This window comes from Passer montanus, unplaced genomic scaffold, assembly GCF_014805655.1.
Source record: "Passer montanus isolate IOZ18808 unplaced genomic scaffold, ASM1480565v1 scaffold5, whole genome shotgun sequence".
NCBI classification, from domain to species: domain Eukaryota; kingdom Metazoa; phylum Chordata; class Aves; order Passeriformes; family Passeridae; genus Passer; species Passer montanus.
In genome coordinates, this window is record NW_024369929.1 from 2852639 (window position 1) to 2864609 (window position 11971).

The window sequence follows — 11971 nt, forward strand, 5'->3', positions numbered from 1 at the left end:
GGGGCCGCGCGGTGCCCGGCTCCCGCCCGGAATGGCTGTGGTTGTGCGGCCCCGGCGGCGGAGCGCGCCCAGGGTCGGGCGGCGTTGCGGGGCGGTTTTGTTTGGTACGCGGTGCGTGCCCCGCGGGCTGGGCTGCGGGCGCGGAGGGTTTTACTGTTGCCTTTGTTTGTTTCCCATGAGAGCGAGCAGAGCCCGGGCGCGCAGCCGTGGATGAGCAGGAGGTGTCCAGCGCTGCCGGCGAACCATGGCCTATCAGCTCTATAGGAACACCACGCTGGGCAACAGCCTGCAGGAGAGTCTGGACGAGCTCATACAGGTTGGGGGCCATCGCTTAATAAAGGCAGAAGTTTGTATCCAAACGGCTTTGTCGTTCCTGATTGAAATCGTAAGGGTTTGGTGCTCCGTTCACTTGTGGTGTGCTTTTCTTTACGTTCTGGGTAAAGGAAAGTGTTTTCTGTGAGTGGCATAATCTCATGTGGCTCAGTAAATTAACAGCCAGCTTAACTGGAACATGGGAGTCAATTTGCTGTTCCTCTGGTTATTTCCAGTAAATATTTATTATGAGAGATCTTTGTGTGATACAGGATTGAAATACAAAAATGAAAATAAATACAGGAGCATTTTTTTTGTAGATTGTTCTTCTAGAGGCCTGTTTCATTGAAGTGACTTTTGTTTTGACGTTTTTAACTTATACTGCATGTTTGAAACAACTCAAAACTTGTTTTCTTTTCAACTGCTTCAGTCACAGCAAATCACACCTCAGTTGGCCCTTCAGGTGCTCCTTCAGTTTGATAAAGCTATAAATTCAGCACTGGCACAGCGAGTCAGGAACAGAGTCAATTTCAGGGTAAGGAAATGATATCTTAAAGTTTTACATGAGGTACAGCAGCTAAGTGTTGGTGCAGAATGTCATTTAAAGCTGTGTGCTCTAATCAGGAGCTTCAGAGGGTTGATTTTGGCTCTGATAATGACTGTTTCCATGTACATTGTGTGTGCAGCTGTAAGGCTCGGTGCCTTGGTCTGCCAGGGAGCTTTTGAGTGAATGCAGAAATCAGGTGCTGGGAAGAGGGAATTGCTTTTTTGGTGGATAACATTGCCATCCTCAGTGTCTTGCAGATGAGGAGGGAGAATTCTGCTTCTTGCAGCTGTCCCTAGCAAAAGTGGGATGAGGCCGGTAATTCAGCCACATGGGTAATGGGAAGAGAGAATAGAGAGTTTTAGATCCACCCTTTCACTGGATCATTTAGTAGCTATTTTCTGTAGGTATCATAGAAAAATAAGTTGGAAAAAGTGTTCCCTGTAAGCCGCCCTAACTGATGTTAGACAGCCAGCAAGTTGTTAAATGTCAGCTTGAATGTAATGTTAAGGAAAAAAGCACAAAACCCAGCTTCATGTTAACTTTTGTTGTAGTACTTCTCTACAGTCTATGTAGAACACATGCATGATGTGGGTTTCTAAAGACTAGATTTTTAAACAATACAGAGATGTTAAAAATAGCATAATTTCTCTAGCACACCTAAATTGTTTTGTATATGTAGTGTGGTATAAAAAACAGCTTAGCATGTGTTTAGTGGATAAATTTAAAAATGTTACTTGGAGCTTAAGTTCTAAGTTCAAGAATGTCAATTTAAAATATGTAAAAGTGAAGGTCAGAAGTTTTCCATATTGTCATCCTCAGTAATACATCAAATTGGAGGGATACCCCTTTCTGTCACATATGTCAGTTTTGTCATGACTTTTTATTTAAGCTGTCACTTTGTTTAAACAATTGCAGAATTCACATATTGTTATGATCACTGCTCTATCTGATTTTTCTAATGGCCCAATATTTTAAGAAATGTTTCCTGCTACTGATCCTTTGTATACACTAGAAAAATTGTAAAACTGTGCCTACCTGAGGAGCCTCCCCTTGGATATCCTGTAACTCCACGGTCTTGAGAATTTCAGCCACTGGAGGGCATTTAAACTCCAGTTTTCCTCAGAACTGCTTGCTTGCCAGTTTGTATGTGTTCAGGTCCACGTTGGCTTTGTAGCAATCTGTTCTAGAAGGTAATGGTTCAGTAGATACTCATCATTTTCTGTTGCTTTTGAGATGCATCCTGTAGAAAATGTCTCTTGTGTTTTTTAGGGGTCTCTGAACACATACAGGTTCTGTGACAATGTGTGGACATTTGTACTGAATGACGTGGAATTTAGGGAGGTCACCGAACTTGTCAAAGTGGATAAAGTGAAAATTGTAGCATGTGATGGAAAAAGTAAGTATGAAATATGGCATAAATAGGCTGAGACATGAGACTTGCTGGTTTTTTGAAAGCTTTGACTAAATGTCTTACTAAAGCCAGGTTGACTGTATGGCATAGACGGAAGTAGGGCTCTGTATTCCCTTTTACATCTGATGAGAGATGAAACAAAAGCCAGCTAAATGCTTCCCTGCCTCACAGGCACTGAGGTAGAACCGTGTTAGGGGCTGCTGTGCACCTGTTGCTGGGAAGTACACAGTACTAGAGCAATTAGAAGTAATCTTTATTTTCTGTGTAGTGAGTTTTCTAGTACTAACTTATTTGTTAGGATAGCACCATGTTTTACTGAATCCAAAGAGTGCTTCAACTGTCTGAGCAAGGAATTGTCTGAGAAAAGTGTCTAAGCAGTCATTCTCTGGGTTTGATAGCTGGGGACACAATCCCATGAAAAGGTTTTGCGTGCATTTGCAAGTCATAAGACTTACTTGTTGCTTAACAGACCCTCTGTTTGTACACTGCTTGTGGGAGTTTACAATCCATATCTGCTTGACTGGATTACTTTTGTCCATGTCCCTTGAGATTCTTTACTGGGAAAAGTAATTCAGTGACTTTTGTGGCAAGCTGCTTTATAAGTTTTAAAACCATCAATGTGGGAGAATATTGCTAAAGCTGTGTGAAATGGTGCTGCTTGTTTCATCCTCAGAGAGTGATGCTAAAAGCAGGAACTGAGCATGGAAAAGGCTTTATTTAAATGCACCATAGACCTCTGAAACAAGTTCTTCATGGCTTCCTGACCCTGGCATGCTTACAATAGTCCCTTCAAGTTGTAGTTCTAAAGAGTTGACAGAATTTATTGTTTTCTCAACTTCTGCTATTAGCCAAGCATATAATCTTACTGCTTGGTTTTTGTGTGCTTATTATAGCTAGTGGAGGAAACTTTACTTTTCAAGTATTAATCATTTTCATTCCTGATAAATTGTGCAGATAAGATTTAAACTGGCTGACTTGAAGTTGCTATTAACATTACAACCTTTTTTTTTTCCCACGAGAAGCTGACTTGTTGAAGGAACAGTACTAAACACTGGCTTGTCATTCCCCATATTTGAGTTACATATATACTTTTTCCACAACTCTAAAAACAAGAAAACATTAATGGTAGTGTATCAAAAATGCACTGACATTAACTGGTGATTGTGACAAAAAGAACAGAGAATTGGTCTGAGTTGCTTTATGAAGATCATGCTCATTCTTGCATCTATTTCAAAATACATGATAAGCTGCAGCCCACACTCCACCAGAGCTTATGGTGTTGGATGTGCAAAAACCTTAGTAGATGATAGCCAGATGTGCTTGTGGCTGACTGCAGTAAAGAGTTTGTGTATTGTTAGATGTTAGAGCAAAGCTTTTAATATTTTTAATATTAATACAGCTCTGGAGTTCTGTGCTGGCTCTTCTCAGTGTTGCTAAGTGAGGTGAAGCAGCACAAGCAGTTCATGCATGGCTTGAGAGCAGTAGAGACAATAGTGTAGGTACAGAACATGTTCTAAAATGCTTGGGGAATTCTTTAGAACTTGGGGAAGATACTAGAGAAAGTTCTTGGTTCTGTTTTCAGTGGGGGTGTGTATTTGTCTCACTTTCTCTTTTCTTTCCTAGACACTGGTTCCAATACTGCAGAATGAATAGACCTGTGGTTTGTCTGCAATATTTTCTGTTAAGATGCAGCACTTTCTGGAGAGAAGCATGGAGAGGGACTGATCATACTCAATTCCTGTGATGCAGATGTGAGTTAATCCATACTAGAAAGCACCACAGAATGACAGTGGAAGAAATACCTGTAGCATTTCTTCATTTCAACTTATAGGGCATGAATATATTGTTACCTTTTTTTTTAATTACAAGAGATACTGTTGTCTTTTTTTGTTCAAAATAATTTCTGTAATAAACTTTTATTTAAAAACTTTTGAAAGAGTGATCATTGGAAAACTTTGTTTAAAACTAGCATTAACATACCATATTTCCCCAAAATTTTCTAAGTGTGTTTAGAGAAATGTTGCAAATGAAAAAGTCTTTCAGTTACAGGGTTCCAAGCGTGGTTGCACTGTTAGGTATTGCAAGAAATGTCTGTTACAGAATGCTGGAGGAGGACATCAGCAAAAGCTTAGCAGCTCTTGCTGGACAGCATATTTGTGTTTTTGTGACTGCATTTTCCTGATTATAAATAGCTCTGCTACGTGCCCTGCCCTTCACTGCACACTGCAGATGGTAAGTAACCATTTTTGAAATGAAAAGAACAGACAAGTTCCTTTTATTTCAATTGCACAATAAGTATCTGTTTTTGTCTTAAGGGATACAAATGTGTATCTGTCCCATAGTCTTCTCTTGTTCTACATCAGACTCAATCTTCTAGGTTTAAACTTTTTTTGTTTTCTAATAATCATGTGGTAAACCGAATTTCAACTCATACAAGTATAAAAATTTGCTGTTCTGACCTCCAACTACTTGTAATCTCTTCCTGTCTCTAGACAGACTTCTCCATTTCAAGTTCTCTGTAGCCTTTTGACTCTCCTAATGCAAATAGTTATATCTTTTATTTTGTTCCAATTAAGTGTGCATTAGAAATAGAATGGCCAGGGTTTGAAGGGACCTTAAGGATGATCTCATTCCAGCCCCCTGCCATGGACAGGGACACTTTCCACTATCTCAGGTTGCTCCAAGCCCTGTCCAACTTGGCCTTGAGCAATTCCAGGAATGGGACAGCCACAGCTTCTCTGGGCAACCTGTTCTAGTGTCTCATCACCCTCACAGGGAAGAATTTCCTCCTATTATCTAAACCAACCCTCTCTCAGTTTGAAGGCATTCCCCCTTGTCCTGTCACTCCAGGCTTTAGCCGTACTTCTGGGATGGTGTTTGTGCTGGATCTGCTCCTTCTGTGGAGGTGGTTTCTGTTCACAGAAGGAGCAGGGAGCAAAGGGAAGTTAAGGTGGTCTGGTGCCAATGTTCTTTCTGCTTTTTGTTGCTTTGCTCTCCATAACTTTCTTGCCGCTTGCTATTTTTTGCTTTGAATTTCAGCTAATCCTGCCAAGTTGATGTGATTAATGTACTTTGTGGTCTCGGAAGATTGAATTTACAACTAAAAGCATCAGCTGCACTTCTGCTGTAATAAACTTCTGTAATATCTACTGGAAGACACGTCATTTCACTTGCTGGAACATCAGCACACAGCTGCTGCCTGTCTGGTTCTTCTTTGCCTGTAGCGTTCCAGACTTTTTCATTTATTTATTTCATTGTTGATTTTCTTTAGAAGGATCATAATTGCTTCCACTTCTCGGCAGCAGACAGAAAGTAAAATATACCTTTGCACTATTGAACTGGAATAGATGTTTCTATTTAGAAAGTAAATTAACTTAAAGAAGGTGAAGGGAAGAGTAAATACCAGTGCAGAACTGGCTGTGGATGACTGCCTGTTTAAACATGGTTTCCAAGAAAAAGGATTTTGTCAATTCCATAGGTGTGCAAACCAGGATGTTACCTGATGTAAGCTGTTTGCTCAGTCAAGGATGTCAATACCTGACTTCAAATGTTATCAGAGAGGCACAAATTTAAAGTGCAGAGCAGGAAGAATTTATGATGAATTTCCAGAAGACAAGTTTAATGAGGATCATCATGTACGTCTGCATGATGACTAGGCACAGTGAGGTAGAGTTACTCAAAGCACAGATACTTGTCTTTGAGGATCTTGGCAGCTTAGGGGTGTAGGATTTCAGTCAAGGTCCTACTGACCTGGATTTGCTTTTTTGTAGTCAAAACTTTTGGGTGGGGAGGAAAGTAGGAGCATGTCACAAAGAACTTTAGTAAGACTGTACTGGGAGACGTGAACTTTGTCTTCTCTGTAACCTAAAGGGTGGTTTTTGTTAGGATTAGCCATTGTGGACTAGGAGGTAGTAATTTACAGATATATTAACATATTGGTTTGCATCTTGTGCTAAAAGAACCTGCATCGTTCAAGGAAGTGGAATATTCTTCACAGAGGTTAGTTAACATTTAGTGGTCACTGCTGTTGCAGTCAGAAGAAAAAGAACACCCTAACCCTGCTCCCTGAATCAATTTTACCCATGACTGCAGATACCTTTATTGTGTTCATATTGTTCTATATTACTTTTTGTTTCTTTAGAATTTATTACCTGTTTTCCTCCAAATTCATTTTCATTGACCCATCTCTTTATTATAGGGCATCTCAGAGATGATCATAAAAAGTATCAAATGTCAAGCAAGAAGGAAATAGATCCTCCTAACTAAAGCTAAAAAGACCTGTTGTGCAAGTATGTAATAAGCCACATTGTTCTTGTAAAAATAAAGTGAAAACCAATTGGAAATAAAACATAAAGACAGGTTTAAACCAGAAAAATAAATCTGTTGTTAAATCTCAGAATTATAGTTTCATCTGCCTCCCGTGCACTTCTTGAAAGGTAAATTTGCAGCATATTACCTCCTTAAATAACTGGTGGCTTATCTAGAGTTCAAGTTGTTGGTTAACAATTGTAGACAGAAGTGTCAGAAGTAGATTTTTTACTACACAAAGTTAATATTTCTGATATGACTTCCAATTGGACAGCCATGATTTTACTGATGAATTTCATATGGGCTTTAACCTATTTTTGGAGGTGGTCCTATAATCTGATGTGATTGTGTTACTTTGGGCTGGTCCTACTCTATTCCAAATTCATTCTTTTCTCATTTCTACAAGTAACTGGCAAGTTACATGATTTCTCTGTGCTCTGTTGCCAGCTTTCTAAGATGCCAGCTGTCTGATTTCTAACGTCCTTTGAGATCTCTGCAAGGCAGAGTTCTGTATTAGAGTTGAAGGGTGGTTTTTACTGCCATTTCTAATGGCAGAGACATCACTGCTTTGATGTATGACTGCACCCATAAATATGACATTCCTAATGACTTTGAAAGAGGATATGCTGAGAACATCCCTTTGTAAGAATCTTTTTGTCTTAGTTCACCTTAAGCACTTGGGAGTAGGCTCATTCTTTCAGAAGAAATTAGGTCACTGCTAAAAGAAGTGATTTGAAAATAAATTTGCACAAGATAGCCTTCGTTTTTGCAATCAAATCATCTGAGAGGAATTCTGGATAGTAATACCATTAGAAACAGGAAATTTCCTTTGGATCAAGAAAATTGGACGTTGAGGTTTGCGAGTTGTTTGCCTCTGCAGGTGATGGCTCCAGAAGAGTCATTTTCACCCAAAGCAGTGATCTCTGAACGGGAGGGCTGCCTGGGCTGTGTTGTCAGATCACTGCTGTCCCTCCTACTGAGTCACCAAACTGGCTTTGTGGTATGCTGGCTTCACTTGATGCCTTCCTGTTCTATGAGCAAGCTCTTTCAAATCTGGATAAATGCTTAGGTTCTCTGTCTTCAGGTCTCACCAGGAAGGGCAAAGATTGCAGCGAGTAACATTAAAAGAAAAAATATTTTGACGTTGCTGAAAGGGTTACCGTGGAACAGATTTGAAGTGGCACTTTGCACCCCCAATGTAAATTCTTGTCTCTGCCTCTCTGTAACATTTTTGTGTCTGGCAACAAATGAAACACTTATTACAGTGTGTACGAGAAATACTTCATGTTTCTGAGAAGGAACAGCTGAAGAAGTTAAACATATTTACAAAGTAAAGGGGATAAAAATTACTGTTGACAAGTCTGTAAGTAACTTGTAAGTATGTATCTTTCTCTGCAAGTATATTTACAAAATAATAGAGAGGTCCCTCATTCAGTGATCTTTCACTATTTCAAGCTGGGATTCCTTCCAGCCCCTCAAACACCTTTGTTCTTTAAGAAATAAATTATTTAGTGTTTACAAACATCCATTTCATGGATGGATTTGGGTTTGATGCAATTTCTTAGAACTGTTAAGTATGGGCATTTTTTTGTCTCCAAGAATATGCACATTTTTCCTCCATTTTCTAAGGGAAAAAGACAACACTGTGCCACAGTTAGAAACATGGTGACCCTTCTCTGCCTGTTTCAGTCCAGAAACCTGAATGTATCCCAGCCTCCAATAAACCCCTTAGCACTAGTTTGAACTAATATGTATTAATTTAAAGTAAGTGAAAGAGTTCTAAGAAGCAAAATCAGGCTAGGCAGCAGTGGTTTGATAGTGTCTTCTATGGTGGGAGACTTGAGTTCTTACCCTAAGTCACCAGAGAAGTTTTGTCTGTTCTAAAAGAATGTTCTAAACATGGAGATAATTTCTGTTTACTGTTGAATTTGCTGCTGAAACCATTTCAAAAGCATATATGTTACCATCAGGTTAGCATAAAGTTTTAATCTCTTAAGCAAATGTCCGCTGACCTAAGTTGAAAACAGCTCCCCCCTGGATCAGTAATTCTCTTTATTTGCTCTTTTTGCATAAACAAATGCCCAATGATACATTGGGTATTTATGTTTGAGAGCTTTTTTCCCAGTATTTGCTGTTGCTGTCTGGTGAAATGCTGGTGAAATAACCATGGCATTTTAAAAATCACTGTTTTACAACCAAGTTCACTTTAAAATGTCTAACAAACTTGCAATGACACACCTTTTCCACTCAGTTACTTCATCTTCTCATCCTATTTAAATCAGTTTTAAATATCCTTGTGACTGCAGTCATAACTTCATCTAAATGTAGCCTGGTGTTAGGGAATTGCTTCAGATGTTCTTTGTATAATGCTAATTCTCCACTGTAGACCTTAAATTTGTAAAGGTGAGTGTTTACTTACAAGAAAGTTACTTGAATAGATTTTTTTTAAAATAAAGACAACGGCATTAATCCCTTAGCCTTACAGGTATGAAAAGCTGTTGGATCCATGGAAAGTGGCAAGCTTTAATATGAGAAGGTGAGAAAAGTACGTGGGTGAAATACACAAGTTTGCAAATCTTCCTTTCAGCTACTAGAAACTTAAAAAACCCCAATGTGTTAAGTGATTGCTTTGTTCATTGTCCATTAATGGATATGGTAATTACAGTATTGAAATATCACCAAAATATTTTTTGGGGGGGTTGGGGAGGGTGGGAAGAGAGATGTAGATTTTGGAAAATCATGGTTTGCACACCACTGTGTGCCTGTGTTTCAGACGGAGAAGTGGGTGCGCAAAGGGTTAACTGGTTTAATGCTGCCTGCTTTTTTGCCAGCAGCAGCACAAACCATTCTCAGAGGACATAAAACACCGAACCGCTATGTATTTTACTACCTTGGATTTTATTGAAGGTTGGCTTTTAACGATTAACGAGTTTTGATAGAGTAGAAGTTTAAAGTGAGGCGAAATCAGCCGCCAGATGTTCAGCTGAGCAGCGCTGCGGGTGCCACGAACGGGCGGGCGGCTGCCAGGTGCTGTGTGGAAAAGCAAATTAATCATCGTTTCATCTCTGCCGGAGATGACACCTGGGGGCACCGTGAGTCGGGCTGCCCTTTGCCCACAGACTCGGAAGGGGCTGCACAGGGCCGCGCCCGCCTCCTCGGGCGGCTCTGGGGAGAGCCCCGTGAGGGCCCCCGCGGGCCGGGGCTGAGCCTCCCGCCCTTCCGCACCGGCCCTTCGCTCCGCCGGGCCGCCCCGCCCGTCTGTCCGTCCGTCCGGCCCTGTGAGAGCCCCGCGGGGCTTCTCCTCGGGGCCCCTCAGGGCATCCTCTGCCGCTGTCCCCGAGGCGCCGTGGTGCGCTCGCCCACGGAAGGCAGCAGGTGCTGGCCAGAGTGTCCGCGGCTCCCTCCCCCTCAGAGCCCCCGGCCGTACAGGGCCTTGTGGCGCAGGTACTCCTCGAGACACTGGACGGCCGCATCGTCCACCTCGGGGTCGAACTTGTTGGCCAGGAGATGGTGTTGCTGCAGCATCCAGGGCACGTCGCCCACCCCGTAGATGCAGATGGAGCGCTGGTGGCGGCCGGTGCAGGGCGGGTAGGGCGCGCCCTTGCTGATGTCCCCCTCCAGGTACTCCCACTTGACCAGGCGGGGAAGGGCGTTCATGTCCGAGAGCTGGAACTTATCGCTGAGGGGCGTGCCCCCCGGCACGCCCGGCATGCGGTTCAGGGTGGCCCAGACGTACTCGTCAGGGCTGTAGGTGTCCTTGGACCACTCGAGGAACTTTTGTGCTGTGGGGTTCTCGAAGACGTACCGCACGAAGTCCCGTGTGAGGGCGTTGTACGCGCTGCCCGTGAACATGGGGTAGCTGTGGGGCGGGGGCGGTTTCTTCTGGGCAGTGCGGGAGATGGTCTCGCCCACCTCGTGGTGGTACTGCCAGCGCTGCTGCTTGGCGGCCGAGGGCCTCTCCGACTCCATGGTGTTCTGGCCCTGCAGCAGCTGCAGCGCCCGCACCATCTCGGCGTTGGTCTTGATGGGGAAGTCGGTGCCGCAGGTGTTGATGAGGTAGCGCCACGGCACGGGGCTCTGCAGCAGGTCCTGCATGCAGTTGAGGTCGGCCTGCACCCGCGACCAGGAGGCGTAGACCACGCTCTCCAGGCGGCTGGCCACGAAGACATTGGGGAAGCAGGCGGCAATGGCCCTCACGGCCTCCTGGAAGGCGGCCGGGGCTTTGCTGTCTACATGGACGCAGTAGAGATTCTGGGGGGCGTAGACGGACCGCAGGAGCCGCTCAAACATGTCGATTTTGTGGTGGATGATCATGGAGTAGGCGATGGGGAACTCCTCCTCCTCCTGGCTGAGCGGGAACTCGATGTAGCGCCGGCTCTCCTTGAAGGCTCTGCAGTCCCTCGTAATGTTCAGGTACTCGCCGGGCGTCGGTGAAACCCTTCTCTTCGCCACCTCCAGGTTGTTGAGCTGCGCCCTCTCGATGGCTGTCTGGTCGCCGCGGACCACCCCCGAGCAGTTGATGCCGCGGCTGGGGGAGAGCTCCAGCCCGCGGTAGAGGCGCGAGCGGTCGGCGGGGCCGGGGCGGGCGGTGCCGCGCAGCCCCAGCGCGGCGGCCAGCAGCGCCAGCGGCCCGAGCAGCAGCGCCCAGCGCCGCCGCGCCGCCGGGGCCCGCTGCCAGCGCTGCATCCCGCCCGGGCTCTGCCCCCGCCGCTGGCAGCCCGGCACCTGCAGCCTCCGCCAGCTGGGGAAGCAGTGCCCGGGCGATCCCGGTGCGGCCGCAGGTGAACAACAGTCCCCTCCCTCCCCGTGGCGTGGCTCTGTTTGGTTTTATCAACACTGGGGGTGGTTCTATATCTTCTGTGTCTGTTTAAAACATGATATTTCATCTTACCCCTGTCCAACACGTAACGCAAGAAAAATTCCTCTAGAATTTAACCCTCTGTAATTTTTTAACCTTTTTTGAAAGATTTTACTAGATTACTTTGGTGTCTAACCTGCTTTTCCAGTGTTCTGATTGATAGGGAGGATGTGCGCTAATGTCTTCACAAAAAATTCGATGGGAGAAGGTGTGGGTGTTAACGTCTCTACTAACTTCAAGCAGCAGGTTTGTTGGAGTCCAGACAGTTTGACTCCCGAAACAGGCAAGAGTCTGCACAATCTGAACTTCTGTGGTATACATAATGTGTCAGAGACTTGTAGATATTCAGGTTTATAGGTAATAGGTAACTTAAACTCATGGTGAATCAGCTTGCTGCCTCTCTCCAGAGTTATTTGGACTGGTTATGTGAGAAATACCTAACCCTGCATGAGGCCTGTAAAATTATTTTGCAGGTCCACACCTAAAAATACTTAGGCTGGCTCTGATCTTCCTTTAATTTTTGGTTATGTAATAA

At 43.9% G+C, this 11971-nt stretch overlaps 2 protein-coding genes across 4 annotated transcripts in view; one reads left to right on the top strand and one right to left on the bottom strand.

The window, feature by feature from the left end:
- Positions 1-4208, top strand: part of GTF2A2 (general transcription factor IIA subunit 2) — a 4443-nt gene extending 235 nt beyond the window's left edge. Inside the window, exons 2-5 of one of the 3 annotated variants that reach the window (XM_039722867.1) lie at positions 181-316; positions 743-847; positions 2129-2255; positions 3894-4201. In XM_039722867.1, coding sequence (XP_039578801.1) covers positions 245-316; positions 743-847; positions 2129-2255; positions 3894-3919 — 330 coding nt within the window. In that variant the 5' untranslated portion in view covers positions 181-244 and the 3' untranslated portion in view covers positions 3920-4201. Of the gene's footprint in view, positions 1-6; positions 386-742; positions 848-2128; positions 2256-3893 lie in introns of those variants that run through there. The other 2 variants (XM_039722865.1, XM_039722866.1) reach the window with 2 other exon arrangements.
- A 5251-nt stretch (positions 4209-9459) lies between these two features.
- Positions 9460-11369, bottom strand: GCNT3 (glucosaminyl (N-acetyl) transferase 3, mucin type). The gene has a single exon (XM_039723227.1). The coding sequence runs from the start codon at positions 11262-11264 to the stop codon at positions 9987-9989; it is 1278 nt and encodes a 425-aa protein (XP_039579161.1). The 5' UTR covers positions 11265-11369; the 3' UTR covers positions 9460-9986.
- Positions 11370-11971: the final 602 nt, after the last annotated feature.